Below are 13,893 nucleotides of genomic sequence, written 5' to 3'. Positions count from 1 at the left end.
GGAAAAATGTATTTAAATACAAATACAAAATACTGTGAGGAAAAATGTATTTAAATACAAATACAGTATTTTGTATTTTGAAAATACACCAAATACATGTGAAATTGGCAATTCAGTGAAGGTATCCATATTAGGCTGTAATCTATCTGGGCCTATTCTGAATGCCAACAAGCATTTAGATGTGTGCAACTGCTTAGAAACTTTCGTTTTCAATTTGAATTTGAATTTCCTTTAGCGGCAGTTATAATAACACAAATTACACCAATAACTCATTCGCCCTCACTTCTTTTTCCACTCCAAAATTCCAATTATTCCTGCCCACTAAAAGCTGCACAGATATATGTGCTTACCCCGATAGGCCTATCTATGTAAATGATTTAGAAAAAGTTCCATCGATTCACATTTTATATTATTGCTACGAATCTACGATATGTATTGTCATATGATATCACTCATCCCTAACATGCAGTAACGTTAATACTTCAAACACATTTGACAAGCTACTTTAATCAACAAGTAGAATTGACCATGACATCCTCACCTTATTCCAACAATTTTGTAAAGTTGCCGATCCAAGGCTGGGTTGTACTGGGTTGTACTAGCCTAGAAATCTAGACGCACCCTAGCGGCAGCAAATCTAATCTGCCACGAGTGCCGTCTAGCAACTCTCAATACACTTCTGAGCTGTAAAAACCTAAATCTGGTCGGGCCAATCACATCGTGTATAGAGTCGGTGGGCGGGGCTTAACATAATGACGGCAGAGTTGCGTTTGCGTGCTTCTAGTAAACACAGACGCTGGCGAACGGCGGTCTTTCGAATCAGCTTTGGCCGTGACTCTGGAAGACTTGAGTTAAGCTTTTCTCTGAGAAAAGAACAAAGAACGGCACTGAAGTCATTCTTAAAAAGCGAAGATGTGTTCTGAGTTTTGCCGACCGGATACGGCGAATGTTTAATCTATCAATGAGCTCCGCTTCATGTTGCTCTGGATGGTTGTAGCGCTATCCTATCGCGTGCAGAGGGAGTTTGAAAGACAACCGTTTATCCGCCCCTCGGATTGAGCTGTCAATGGTGAGTTTCCAGACCAAACATCTTGATGTGGGTCTGGCTTGTCAGGCTAGGGTTGTACAGCTGCGGCTCACCTGAATGAATGTTGGGGGGAGGGGCGTGTCTGGTCTGAACTAGTAGATGCATGAAAACAGCTCCTGATAAAGAGGTTGCCTGGCTCAAAGTATTTTGAAAATACAAAAATACTCATCTTAAATGTATTTAAATACAAATTACATTCGATTTTTTCCAAAGGCTTTAAAATACAAAATACAAAATAGTATTTTGTATTTCAGATACGTATTTTAAATACATGTATTTGAAATACTGCCCATCCCTGGGCGTGATGGTTTTTATACCATACAAACCTAACTAAACCTACCCATCACTGAAAACATTCTGCATTTTTACTTTCTAAAAAAACTCATCCTGTATGCATTTTGAAAAGTGAGGACATGGCCAATGTCCTCATAGTTCACTCTCTCCTTGTAATACCTATGTCCATTAGCCTAGAAATCTAGACGCACCCTAGCGGCAGCAAATCTAATCTGCCCGCGAGTGTCGTCTAGCAACTCTCAATACGGGCTGTGAATGTTTGGGTAGGCATTTGGGTAGGCATTTCGATTCACGATTCATAGGTTTCGATTTGATTCAAAAACATTTTTTTGTCAATTCAGAACGATTCGATTCGAGACGATTCACATCAAAATTCGATACGATTCAATTAATTTTATTCGATTATGCATTTTCTTATATGCATTCATATTGAAATGCTTCCCCTAATGTGTCTTATTCAGGGTGTGAATCACACAGCGGCCTTCAGAGGTGAGAGAGTGGGCAAAAAACCCAGTAACACTTTACAATAAGGTTTATTAGTTAGCATGAACTAATAATGAACTGCTCATTTATTTATCTTTGTTAATATTAATTTTACCATTTGCAAATGCATTATTAAAATCTGGGTAACATTAGTTAATGCCTAACAAACCATGAACAGCTTATGTTAAAAAGATTAACTAATGCTGAAACAGAGGTGTTGTTCGTGTTAACTAATGCATTAACTAATGAAACAATGTAAAATGTAAACCAAAAAAAAAAAAAAAAAAAACTAACAATGAGCTGTAGGCTACATTTGTTACTGTGTTTGTTCATCTTTGTTAAAAATCCAGCATTTCATGGTTTGTTCACAGTGCATTCATTTAACAAGATTTTAATAAAGTAAATGTTGAAATTAACATTAACAAAGATAAAAAATGCTTCATAAGTGCAGTTTATTATAATTGTGTGAACTAATGAACCTTTCTTTAAAGTGTTACCAAAAAAAAAAACCTTTGTCCACTGTTAATGTTAATTCATATTACTAACATTACTTTATTGTTTTATTATTATTACACTTTACTTTAATAAAGAAATTAAAATAAGCCAAATTTTAAAAAGAATTTAAAAGTATTGTTAGTTAATGCTAACTCTTGTGTATTATAGTGTCAATTGCTACACAACCGTTCCTGGCATTAAACATGCAATGCTTCCAGAGAGGAAATATCAGGCACTTTCCCAGCTAATCCTAAACTAACTTTTCTTCACGTAATATAAAAGAAAATCCCTCTTTGTTCTCTTTATACCGAGCATTTTCCTTATGTTGATAATTGTGAAATAAACGCACAGGTCTGTTGCTATAGTATCGGACGTAACTTTAATGCGCCTCTGATAAGATAAACCGCGCGCTCTTATTTCAGTGTTGGTAATGTTGTAGTTACTTTAGCAGTTTGCTTCGTATATTCAGTTAAACGATATTAAGTTAGATTTCATGTATCATTCACCAGAACTTTGCGTATGCATTTTAGACACTTACAAATGTGTTTTATGGTCCATCCATGCAATAAATGTAACGTTACATCCTTGAATAAGCAGGGTTTTACTTCAGTAGCTCAGGTATGACCCATTTCCTTAAAACAATATTTAATTTTATATAAATGAGCAACGAGCAGAGCGCGAGGGCAATCCAGTGATGTGGTAAAGAGCGCGTGCATGTCTGTGAAGGAGATCAACTGTGAGGGCGTGGATGACGCAGCTGTCGCTGCACAACGTCTCTTAATTCGCATGCAGTAGATATAATCAAATGTTTATTTTAAGCACTTCATCGTTATTGAATCGCGATTCATCCGATTCTTAGCATTTGACATCGAGTATTGGCGAGAAAACGAGTGAATCGTTACACCGCGGCGCTACTCAATACCCATCTCTGAGCTGTAAACGCCAATCAAATGGTGTATAGAGTCGGTGGGCGGGGCTTAACATAATGACGCCAGAGTTGCGCTTGCGTGCTTCTAGTCAACAAAGAAGCTGGCGAACGGTGTTGCAGTCGATTCTGTTCCCTTCGGAATGTCTGTTTCCCTTTACGCAAACATACTGCAAGTCACTCGTAGTTGCCGAGTTACCATGCGTACCGTCAGAAATAACGTGAGCACGAAGCACAACTGGATGTACGGGAAGCCGAAAGGTTCAGAAAGGTTTTTTTTTTTTTTTTTTTAGAAGCGAGGGTTTCCAGCTGCCAGTTTAACCCTGCTTATTTCTTGTCAGTTTTAAAATGTATTATCGATTTCAATGTATTGTTTACTAAGGCTTTGGTTAGATGTTCACAGGTGTTTGTCACATTTTATATTTTGAAAGTAAAGACATACTGCTTGTTTTCAGACACCGATTTTCAGGTGTAACGGTTTACCAAAAGTGAAAAATAAACACAAACTCCAAAAACAATTGCTTCATAATAGTCATTTAATGCAAGAAGCACATTTGTATTCATCTTCTGTAGATGGATTGCCCACACACTTCATGTGGAACCAGCGCCCACAGTAGTCACAGGAAATCTGTAAAAAAAGAAAAATTTGTTATTATTATTTAGTGTATGCAACACCAACTAAAAATGCAGCCATAGTTACCCATTGGATATCTCCATCTGCATCTTTTGCGTCATCCTCCGAATCATCATCTGTGTCTTTTGCCTCATCATCATCTTTGGCATCTTCAAAGATTTCTGCCTCCCCACAAAAGTGGCACAGATCACTTAGGTCATCTATAAGGTACAGTACAACACTAATGAAAGTGATGCACATCAAAAAGAATAGGTCAATAACAGTCAAGAGCTTATAAAGCCATACCAGATTGGCGGAGCAAAAATAAAGCAATCTCCATTCTGTATTGGGTTACATCTTGTGGCCTGTTGGAGAAGTCAACTGCAGTGTTTTGCAGAATGTGTTCTGCAAACTAAGGAAGTAACCACAAAAATAAAACCACTGCAAGGTATCATACCATTTTAATGAACATTATTTACTGCTATTGAAAAAAAAAACCTTTAAAGCGAAAACGCCACATGACGTAACATCCCTCTGAAGTGGGTGAGGCAGGCTTTCACACACCCATTGTGAAGCTGAAATGCCATTTTCTGTCATCAGGGCTCTACAAACAAGAGTTTTCTCAAGAATACATAATTTCACAATAACACTACATCTGACTGTGGTGCAAAAATACCTTGTTGTCTCCAAACACCTTTTCTTCTTGATGTTGGACTCTCCCATTGAGTCAAGCAGAATGGATTTTTTTTTAGATGGGTATACAGCCTAAATAAAATGCAAAAAATATCCAGACAACACGATACGACAACAGGAATATTGGAGAATATCAACAGGAAAACTATTCACTACCACAAATACTTACAACTAGGAACCAGTGGTGGCCCTTGTTCACAATGCCCACTATTAGCTCATAGTTTGCTGGGTCCACCTGAAAGAAAATGTGATGCATATACCTTGCTCACTAAAGCCTATGTACCAATAAACAAATGAATTTTCACAGTCCCAAACAAAGATGGATATTAACACCAATAATAAAATGCAAAATAACAACATTAAAATTTACAGGACACCTTGAGCCGTCGATACTTTTTCTTCCACATGTCGGTCATGGCAAAGGTGTCCATATGGAAGGCTTTTCCCGGTGAGGTCAAATTGTGGTCCCTCACCTTCAGTGACAGATATGCATTTATAACCTTGACAAACATAGCAAAATTAAACATTAATACAAAATATTAATGTGCAGATGAAAGGCTTAGCTGTTAAAAATCAATTAAATGTGTACCTCACTCTCCAACTCCTTCCCAGGGCCAATCTGAAAGTCTTTATAAAATAATTTATATGGTCCCACTCTGGACAGCAGTACATAGCTGTTGTTTCCAGCCCAGGCACTTTTGATATCTACAGAGGATAACCAAAAAGAGCATTGCACCTACCACCATACAAATATATTAGAATTCAGACTAATATGGAGCTTTTATAAGATCTGACTTTACATCACTTACAGCTATGCACAGTGTCTGTTTTGTCAGCTGGTACAACTGAAGTGGTGTGGGACACAGGTGAGGAATGTGGCATTTCCAGTGTTGATTTTTTTGACAAGTCCAGTGGAGACAGGGGAGAGGAAATGGTAGATTGTGTGGATGTAGGTGATTGTGGGGGCTGGTTTTCTTGTGACTTAGTGATGGTGAGGTCTACAGGTGGGAGTGAATGGCATGGTCCAGTTTCTTTGTGCGATCTTTTATGTTGTGATTCTTGGGTAATTCTGTGGGGTATCCGGGGGGTGTCTTCTTTAAATGGTTTGAGGTGATCGGTGTTGATTTTCGGGAATATCTTCCCTTTTTCATCCCTTAAATCAGCACTTTTTTCTTCAACATGCGTTATTTCATAAGGTCCCAACCAGCTGCGCTCAAGCTTGCCCCCTTTCCTTTGCTGGGACCTTATGTTTTTTCTTAGGACCTTCTGGCCTAAGGAGAATGGTACCTGATTTACCACCTTCTGTGTCCTGTCCTGTTTTTTTGTTACATTTTTTTTGACAATGTTGTCCATTTTCTCCTTTAGAGAAATGGCCTTGGATATTGTGTCCTCTGCAATGACAGATTCCACTGTGCTGTTGATCTTTTCAGAAACAATATTGAAGATTGAAATAATTTCATTAACTTTTAATTGATACTATAATGATAGTTATATGGAACATGTAAATTATAACATACCTCATAAGTCTCAGGAACCTCACAGGGATATCTCGCCTCCATGCCAAACATTAAGAAAAACGGTGAGTACCTAGTTGTTAGCTGCGTCTTGGTTCTAAGACCAAACATTACCGCATCTAGGTACTCATCCCATTTTTCAGGCCTTGTATCCACTAGTTTACATAAGGCTCTAGAGTCAGAACCAAAATAAGTTGAAAGTTATGAGTAACCAGTTGCAAAGACAACTATTTCCTTGAATTTTGCACACCCACAAAGCAACCTGTTAATGAAGATTTACCTCTGAATGGTTCCATTTAATTTTTCCACAAGCCCATTTGTTTGTGGATGGTATGGGGCACAGAGGCTTCTCTCCACACTGAGGAATGTGCATAGTTCTTCATTGATCTGTTTGCAAAACATACATTAAAAATTAATTTAAATAGATTAGAATCATAAATGTGCGCAAATCATAATCCAACAAATCTTATGAACATGACATTTCTCATGCATACTTAATTTGGTTCATTCAACAAACTACAAACCTGGTTCACAAACTCAGTGCCTTGGTCTGTAAGTATCCTCTTTGGTGCCCCAAACCTATAGAAAAAGTTAACTATGCAGCGTGACACAACTGCTGCCGATTTGTTGGGGATGGCATAGGCCTCGGACCATTTTGTATAATAGTCAACAAGGACACAAATGTATTCATTGCCCTGGTTGGTCCTGTTGACTTTTCCCACCAAATCCATGCCCAGCAGTTCCAGAGGTTTATCCACCTTAAAAATAATATAGCCCAATGAATACATTTCAATTTGGTGACCCCAAGAATTACCCATCTCAAACTCCATATACATGTGGACAAGTTTACATACACATATTGGGATGTACTTGGGCTCCTGCTTGATGGTCAGTCTGCTGAACTGGCACTGGGCACACTGCAAAATCTAATGTTCAGAAATAGGCAAGACATTAATTCCAAAACAATCCATTTGTATGTCAAACAGCAAAGTTAAAAGGGAACAATTTAGTATTTACCCATTTATCAATGTCCACCCCCATTCCAGGCCAGTAAAACCTTGCTGAAATGGCAAGCTTTGTCTTCTCCATTCCACAGTGTGCTCCGTAGGGGCTGGCGTGGAATTCTGAGAATATTTGGTTGGCCTCTTTTTGTCCAACGACCACTTTTCGTCGTACATTTTTGGAGGAAATGTGGAAAAGTTGGCCATCTAATGAAATAGCTTTATTGTTAGTAAAATCTAAACAGGTAACCTGCAAGGAGGTTTTGAAGGCCCAATGGAAGGAGGCAAAATTAAACAACATATTTTTTAAATGTTTTAGTTGCTAGCAAGTCCATTATACATATAGTTCATTGACAAGTATTTACTTTTTGATTGTACCAAGTCTTGGTGTATCACTACTTCACTCCTGTCAGTGGAGCTATGTGTAGAGGAATTATCATTTATTTTGAGTATTTAGAATTTTGCTTACCATCAACTTGAAAATTGTAGCAACGTCTCCGGATAACATATTTATGCTCTTTTTTTATGCCAAACGGATATGTGCCTTGAGTTTTATAATTAAAGATCTCCTCATACATTTTTGGATCCATTGTTGGAGTTCGCCAGCAAGAATAGAAATTCAGGTGACAATGTTGTGTGGTCATCTCCCCAATTTATAACACCATTTATTTACCTTTTTGATTGATTAATTGATTTAATTAGTGCCCTCTGAAGCTGTATGGTAATTATGATAAGAATGTTATGTTGCACCCTTGCATCTTGCATGTGACAAATATTAAAGGTAATAATAGCCATATATGGTTTTATTCAAATGTATTTATTTATTTCATTTTAGACAGGGAACATAACACTGAAATTAAATGAGCAAAAAGTTATCAAAAGATGTGTTTTTACATTGTTTTACCTCATCAAAATAGGTTCAACTCATTTCAGGTCAATTTAATGTAATTTCCATTGAAAAAAAACGTAAACATCTGAATATGTGTTTCCCTTATGACAATAATATGAGGCATTGAGTTTTGAAGTCAGCATGGACAAATTAGACTAATTCGCATAGGTAGAATTCAACTGCATACATTCAGACATAATAGGCCTACAAGAACAAGTGCAAAATTAAATTCACAGAATAAATGGAGTGTGTGTGAGAGAATCATTTTATTATGCTGCAGTGCGTGTGACATTTGGAAGTAGCGCCAACACTTTTGGCCTTTTTCGCTTTCCGTACACCCAGCTGTGCTTAGCTGCTTCTGCATCCGCTATCAACAGACATGCTTCGTTGAGGGGGAACAGGAATTCCGGAAGGGAACGGAATCGACTGCTTCAACGGCGGTCATTCGAATCAGCTTTGACCGCGACTCTGGAGTTAAGCTTTTCTCTTAGAAAAGAACAAAGAACGGCACTGAAGTCTTTCTTAAGAAGGGAAGATGTGTTCGGAGTTTTGCTGACCGGATACGGCGAATGTTTAATCTATCAACGAGCTCCGCTTCACCTTTGTTGCTCTGGTTGGTTGTAGCGCTTAACTATCGCGAGCAGAGGGAGTTTGAAAGACAACCGTTTCCGCCCCTCGGATTGATCCCTGTCAATGGTGAGTCTCCAGACCAAACATCTTGATGTGGGTCTGGCTTGTCAGACTATGTCCATGTCATTTTACACATTTGTGTCCTCATATGTCACCCCACAAACACACACACACACACACACACACACCCACCCACCCAGAGCTGCTCTCTCTGTATGACACATGACGTGACAGACAGCTAACTTTAGTTGTCTCGTGCGGTTCCCTCCAAACTGCGCGGATTTACCGAGAATGCGGTTGAGTCCTGAAAATCTACCGGAGTGGTTATAGAATGCGATTTCACTCCCGTAAATAACCGTACTGTCTGTGGATGTAACCGTATTAACGACTATACATGACTGACGTAACTTATTCTGCTGCTGCATGAAGCGTGAGGTCGTAATTTGCTTTATTTATTTTACTATTATTAATTTTATTTATCCATATACCGGTTTTTAACTATGTAAAATGTAGGCTATTCCATATCTGTAAACTACAAAAAATAATACATTAAATAAAATGAACAGTTTTGGCGGCAGTTCCAAAACAGCAAAGGCATCCAGCCCTTTTAATAATTAATTCATGAATAATTTATATTGATTATAGTGATGTCGAACCTCTCAAGGGCTTAAACAAATCACACAGATACAGTATGTCCTGGTGATGGAGTCAGAAAAAAAGCTTAAACAGCATTCCTAAGGCAGGTCCAAGATGAATCAAAAAGTTCTGGGGGTTTAAAGCTTTGATGATGTAGCAATTGCATCATTTTTTTGTTTATTTATAGTCCTCAAGTGTGCAATGACCCTTTATTAAATATTTAATATTTAGAGTAAATTACTTCCCTTGTGCAGCCTTGTGTAGCCTTGTGTTTGTGTCTGGCTTTGTTGAAAATAAGATGGTATTACCATCCATCCATCCATCCATCCATCCATCCATCCATCCATCCATCCACCCACCCACCCAGCCACCCATCCATCCACCCATCCACCCATCCATCCATCCATCCATCCATCCATCCATCCATCCACCCATCCACCCATCCATCCATCCATCCATCCATCCATCCATCCATCCATCGGTATTAACATTGCTTTTGTCGGTCTGCCATCTATGGAATAAAAAGGAAATTCAAATGGTGTGAAAAGGAATGAGGTAAGAGAAAGGAAAGATAAGGCAGAATTGCAATATTTGCTGGTGGCTATCTGATGTTTTAATAGAAGATAAGTGCTGATGAGGAATCAGATGAAAATTGTGGAGAATTCCTGGTTTCCTGAATAGGATCTCATTACTATTAGGGCCATGTTTAGGGCGGAGAGGCTTTTTGGCTGCTTGCTGGTGGAGTCTCATTATGTAATGACATATGATGACCCCTGTATGTCATGCCCTGTGTGTTTTTGTGTGTGCATTCACATTATGTCCATATAATGACCAATCTAACCGTTTTATTTTCTACCCTTGTTTGTGACCATGACAACACTAAAGGGTGTATGTGTGTAAGCTTATGTTAATATGTGTGTGTGAGTATATAATTATCGCATTGTGTGCTTTTTAGGTTCTCTGCTTATATGGAAAAGTGTAATTCCACCTTTGTGAATCAATAATACATCTCTATTAAGATCCATTGGGCTTTATTAGGCAACATATGCTGTGTTGTAGTGCAGTTCTGGCTATGTAATTAATGGGCTGGGTGGGCCAATTAAATTTTGGTCCTTTATGGTTGTGCTGATTGCTATGTTTAGGGCCTGAATTTCAATGAATGCCTCCCAAACATTCCCACCCTCTTTGGGGAATATGTGCGTGCATGTGTAACTCTCTGCATTTGCTTGCATGAGGGGATGCTTGTACGTGTGCCCGTGTGTGTGTCGGCTGGGGGTGGCTCCAGCAATATAATTACTGCTCATAAATTACCCTTGAGATCTTTTTAACCCACCTATACATTTTTATGATAATAATGATTAGAGACAGACAATAAAGGCATCACTGTCTGGGTTAGTTCACAGGGCTTGGGTCAGTCTGTCTGGGTCAGCAGCTGGTAAGATCAACAGATCTGCTCTGTGAGATCCATATTGCAGTTACAGTGAATTCTATGAGAAAATGAGTGATGTTATCTTTGTCTTGTAAGTCTAATGTTAAATATCAATTGTCTGTTGACATTTAATGGTTGTGGATGTTCTGCATTTCATTCCAGTTTATCATACTTCGAGATAATACGGGCTGTCAGATATAATGACATTCATGCTATGGTGTAGATACACCTCTGTGAAACACAAAATGTGCAATTTTGATGAATCTCAAATAGCTGCTTGATAGAAAATGTATTATGGAAAACCAAATCATGCACAATATTAGTAGCGTTTTAATGACACTAGTATTGTGTAGGTCCTATATACGATTTAAAGCATTTTATTTAATTGGTCTGTTTATTCTATTCTGAACTGATCTTTTAATCTGCCTGCACTAGTGGTAGTGCCTTAGAAGCTTTCTTTTAATGAAATTTATACATCAGAAATGCTCTCCTGAGAGCAATAGAATTTGGGATGTGAAGGAGGGGCAGCAAGGAAACGATGAGAGAGAGAATGCAGATACTGATAAATTGAAGGAAGAGAGAGTCAGAGCTGTAACAGAACAGCCTGGAGTCCTTTGAGTGCTACTAGAGGACTTCAGGAACCATGGATTCAATCTTTGCCTTCCATATCCCTTCGTCAGAGAGATAAAAAGAAGGAAATAAAACGCTAGTAATGAATGAATATGGCAATTGCCACAGGAGGAAGCAGCAGCGAGGATCTTTGCAATTAAATGTGATGAGAAAAGGTGAATGTACCGATGACAGCAAAAATGCAAACGCTTAAAGCTTACAACATGCCTGCGTTTAGACTTTTGTTTACAAAGTAACTTTTTATTAATGCTTTTTCTAGGTCTTTTACCCCAAGTAGCAAGTAGGGATGCTGTGTTAAAACTTGATAATGTGTATATATATATATATCAGGGTTTTTCCTGGGTCAGAAATGGTCTTTGGTGGTGGCTGTCTAGCTGACCAGACATGGTCATACACACACACACACACACACACACACACAGACACACACACACACACACACACACACACACACACACACACACACACACACACACACACACACACACACACACACACACACACACACACCACACACACACACTAAAAGTACCTACCCTTGTGATATTTGATCCCAATACAGACAATACATGTAAAATAAATGCAAAAAATCTTTTTTTTTTTCTCATTATGTATGATGTCTTGATGTGTTTCTTTTGTTCCCCGTTTTTACCCAGTTTGTATGGTTTACTGATTAATTATTTTGGTTAATTAATTACAACAATCATTAAAAAATAGCATTAAAAATGTAATAACAAATAGTCTCATTCTCTACCATATCTACAATTTAATAACATTATCAGCCAGCTATTAACAACTTGTGTTGCTCTGGTTTCACCTTATTCCAGTCTAAACTTAGCCTAGAAATCTAGACGCACCCTAGCGGCAGCAAATTTAATCTGCCCGCAAGTGTCGTCTAGGAACTCTCAATACCCTTCTGAGCTGTGTTCCTCAAAATCTGGACGGCCCAATCACATCGTGTATAGAGTCGGCGGGCGGGGCATAATGACGACGGCCGAGTTGCGCTTACGTGCTTCTAGTAAACACAGAAACTGGCGAATGGCGGTCTTTCGAATCAGCTCTGACCGCGATTCTGGAAGACTTGGAGTTAAGCTTTTCTCTGAGAAAAGACCAAAGAACGGCACTGAAGTCATTCTTAAAAAGGGAAGATGTGTTCGGAGTTTAACCGACCGGATACGGTGAATGTTTACTCTATCAAACAAGCTCTGTTTCACCTTCGTTGCTCTGGTTGGTGGTAGCGCTATCCTATCACGTGCAGAGGGAGTTTGAAAGACAACCGTTTATCCCGGCCCTCGGATTGAGCCCTGTCTATGGTGAGTTTCCAGACCAAACATCTTGATGTGGGTCTGGCTTGTCAGGCTAGTCTAAACTATTGTTTTTGTGGTAATTTACTACACATATTCATTTACATATATTAATATAAATACCCAAAATAAATAGGCCTACAGGAAAATACTGTGGATTAGTAAAACTAATTCTGACTAACCCCTCTTGTTTAATGGGGTAAGCACACTTGCATTCTCATTTCAGAGTTGTTGTGAGTAATTGGTTCAAATGAGTCATTAGTTTCCCGTGAATCGGACAATAGCGGACGTGTAATGTGTGAATCCAGACTGTTAAAACAACGCAAAAGATTGGTCATCACAGAAAACACTTTATAAGGATATATTTTTCCGTGTATTTGAAAGTATGGTTCATGGCCACTGCGTGTGCAAAACGTCTGTCAGAAGAGTTGCGTTTATTGAGCGCAATTCACACCCAACAGCAATTCAGGGGGAAAAAAATTGCAAACGTGCCACGTGGAACATGGAATCAGTCTTCCGACCTTTTACTTTTGTGTAAGTTCAGCTGATTTTGATTGATATGCGCGAGTGAGAAAGAGCTCAGACGGTGATCATTTTGAAGACAGAGTGTGCGCAGCTCTCTGCTCGTTATCTGTCACTCTGTTAACGTGTGCCCTGTCACGCCCATTAGTCATCCACATCAATATATAAAGCACAATAACTCATCAAATAAGGCTTTGGCGGGACAAAAATTTGTTTTGGCGGCCGCCAAAAAAATTTCAATGTAGGAAAAACCTTGTATATATATATATCTTTTAAAGAAATTAATACTTATTCAGCAAGGATATATTAAATTGATTAAAAGTGAAAGACATTTATAATATTACAAAAGATTTAATTTTTATTTTAACTTTCTATGCAGTTTAACCAAAGATAGGAGGGTCCTAACTATTGTCTGTAGTTTGATGAAATTAAAAGTTTTTTAACATTTGTAATTTAACAATGAGGCCGAACCCCCCCAAAAAACTAGCCTAGAAATCTAGACGCACCCTAGCGGCAGCAAATCTAATCTGCCTCGAGTGTCATCTAGCAACTCTCAATACACTTCTGAACTGTAAACGCCAAACTCTGGTCAGGCCAATCACATAATTTATAGAGTCGGTGGGCGGGGCTTAACATAATGATGGCCGAGTTGCGCTTGCGTGCTTCTAGTAAACACAGAAACTGGAAGACTTGGAGTTAAGCTTTTCTCTGAGAAAAGATCAAAGAACGGCCCTGAAGTAATTCTTAA

At 38.5% G+C, this 13,893-nt stretch overlaps 1 protein-coding gene across 1 annotated transcript in view; it reads left to right on the top strand.

Annotated features, from left to right (window-relative positions):
* The first annotated feature begins 8,671 nt into the window (after positions 1-8,671).
* Positions 8,672-13,893, top strand: part of LOC137083203 (glutamate receptor ionotropic, NMDA 2D) — a 175,493-nt gene continuing 170,271 nt past the window's right edge. The window contains exon 1 of the mRNA XM_067448971.1: positions 8,672-8,690. Within this exon, the coding sequence (XP_067305072.1) occupies positions 8,688-8,690 (3 nt within the window). The 5' untranslated portion in view covers positions 8,672-8,687. The remainder of the gene's footprint in view (positions 8,691-13,893) is intronic.

The sequence above is a fragment of the Pseudorasbora parva genome, chromosome 7 (assembly GCF_024679245.1).
Source record: "Pseudorasbora parva isolate DD20220531a chromosome 7, ASM2467924v1, whole genome shotgun sequence".
Taxonomy (NCBI): Eukaryota; Metazoa; Chordata; class Actinopteri; order Cypriniformes; family Gobionidae; genus Pseudorasbora; species Pseudorasbora parva.
The sequence above is the reverse complement of the archived record's forward strand: the minus strand, read 5'-3'. Positions and strand labels throughout refer to the sequence as shown.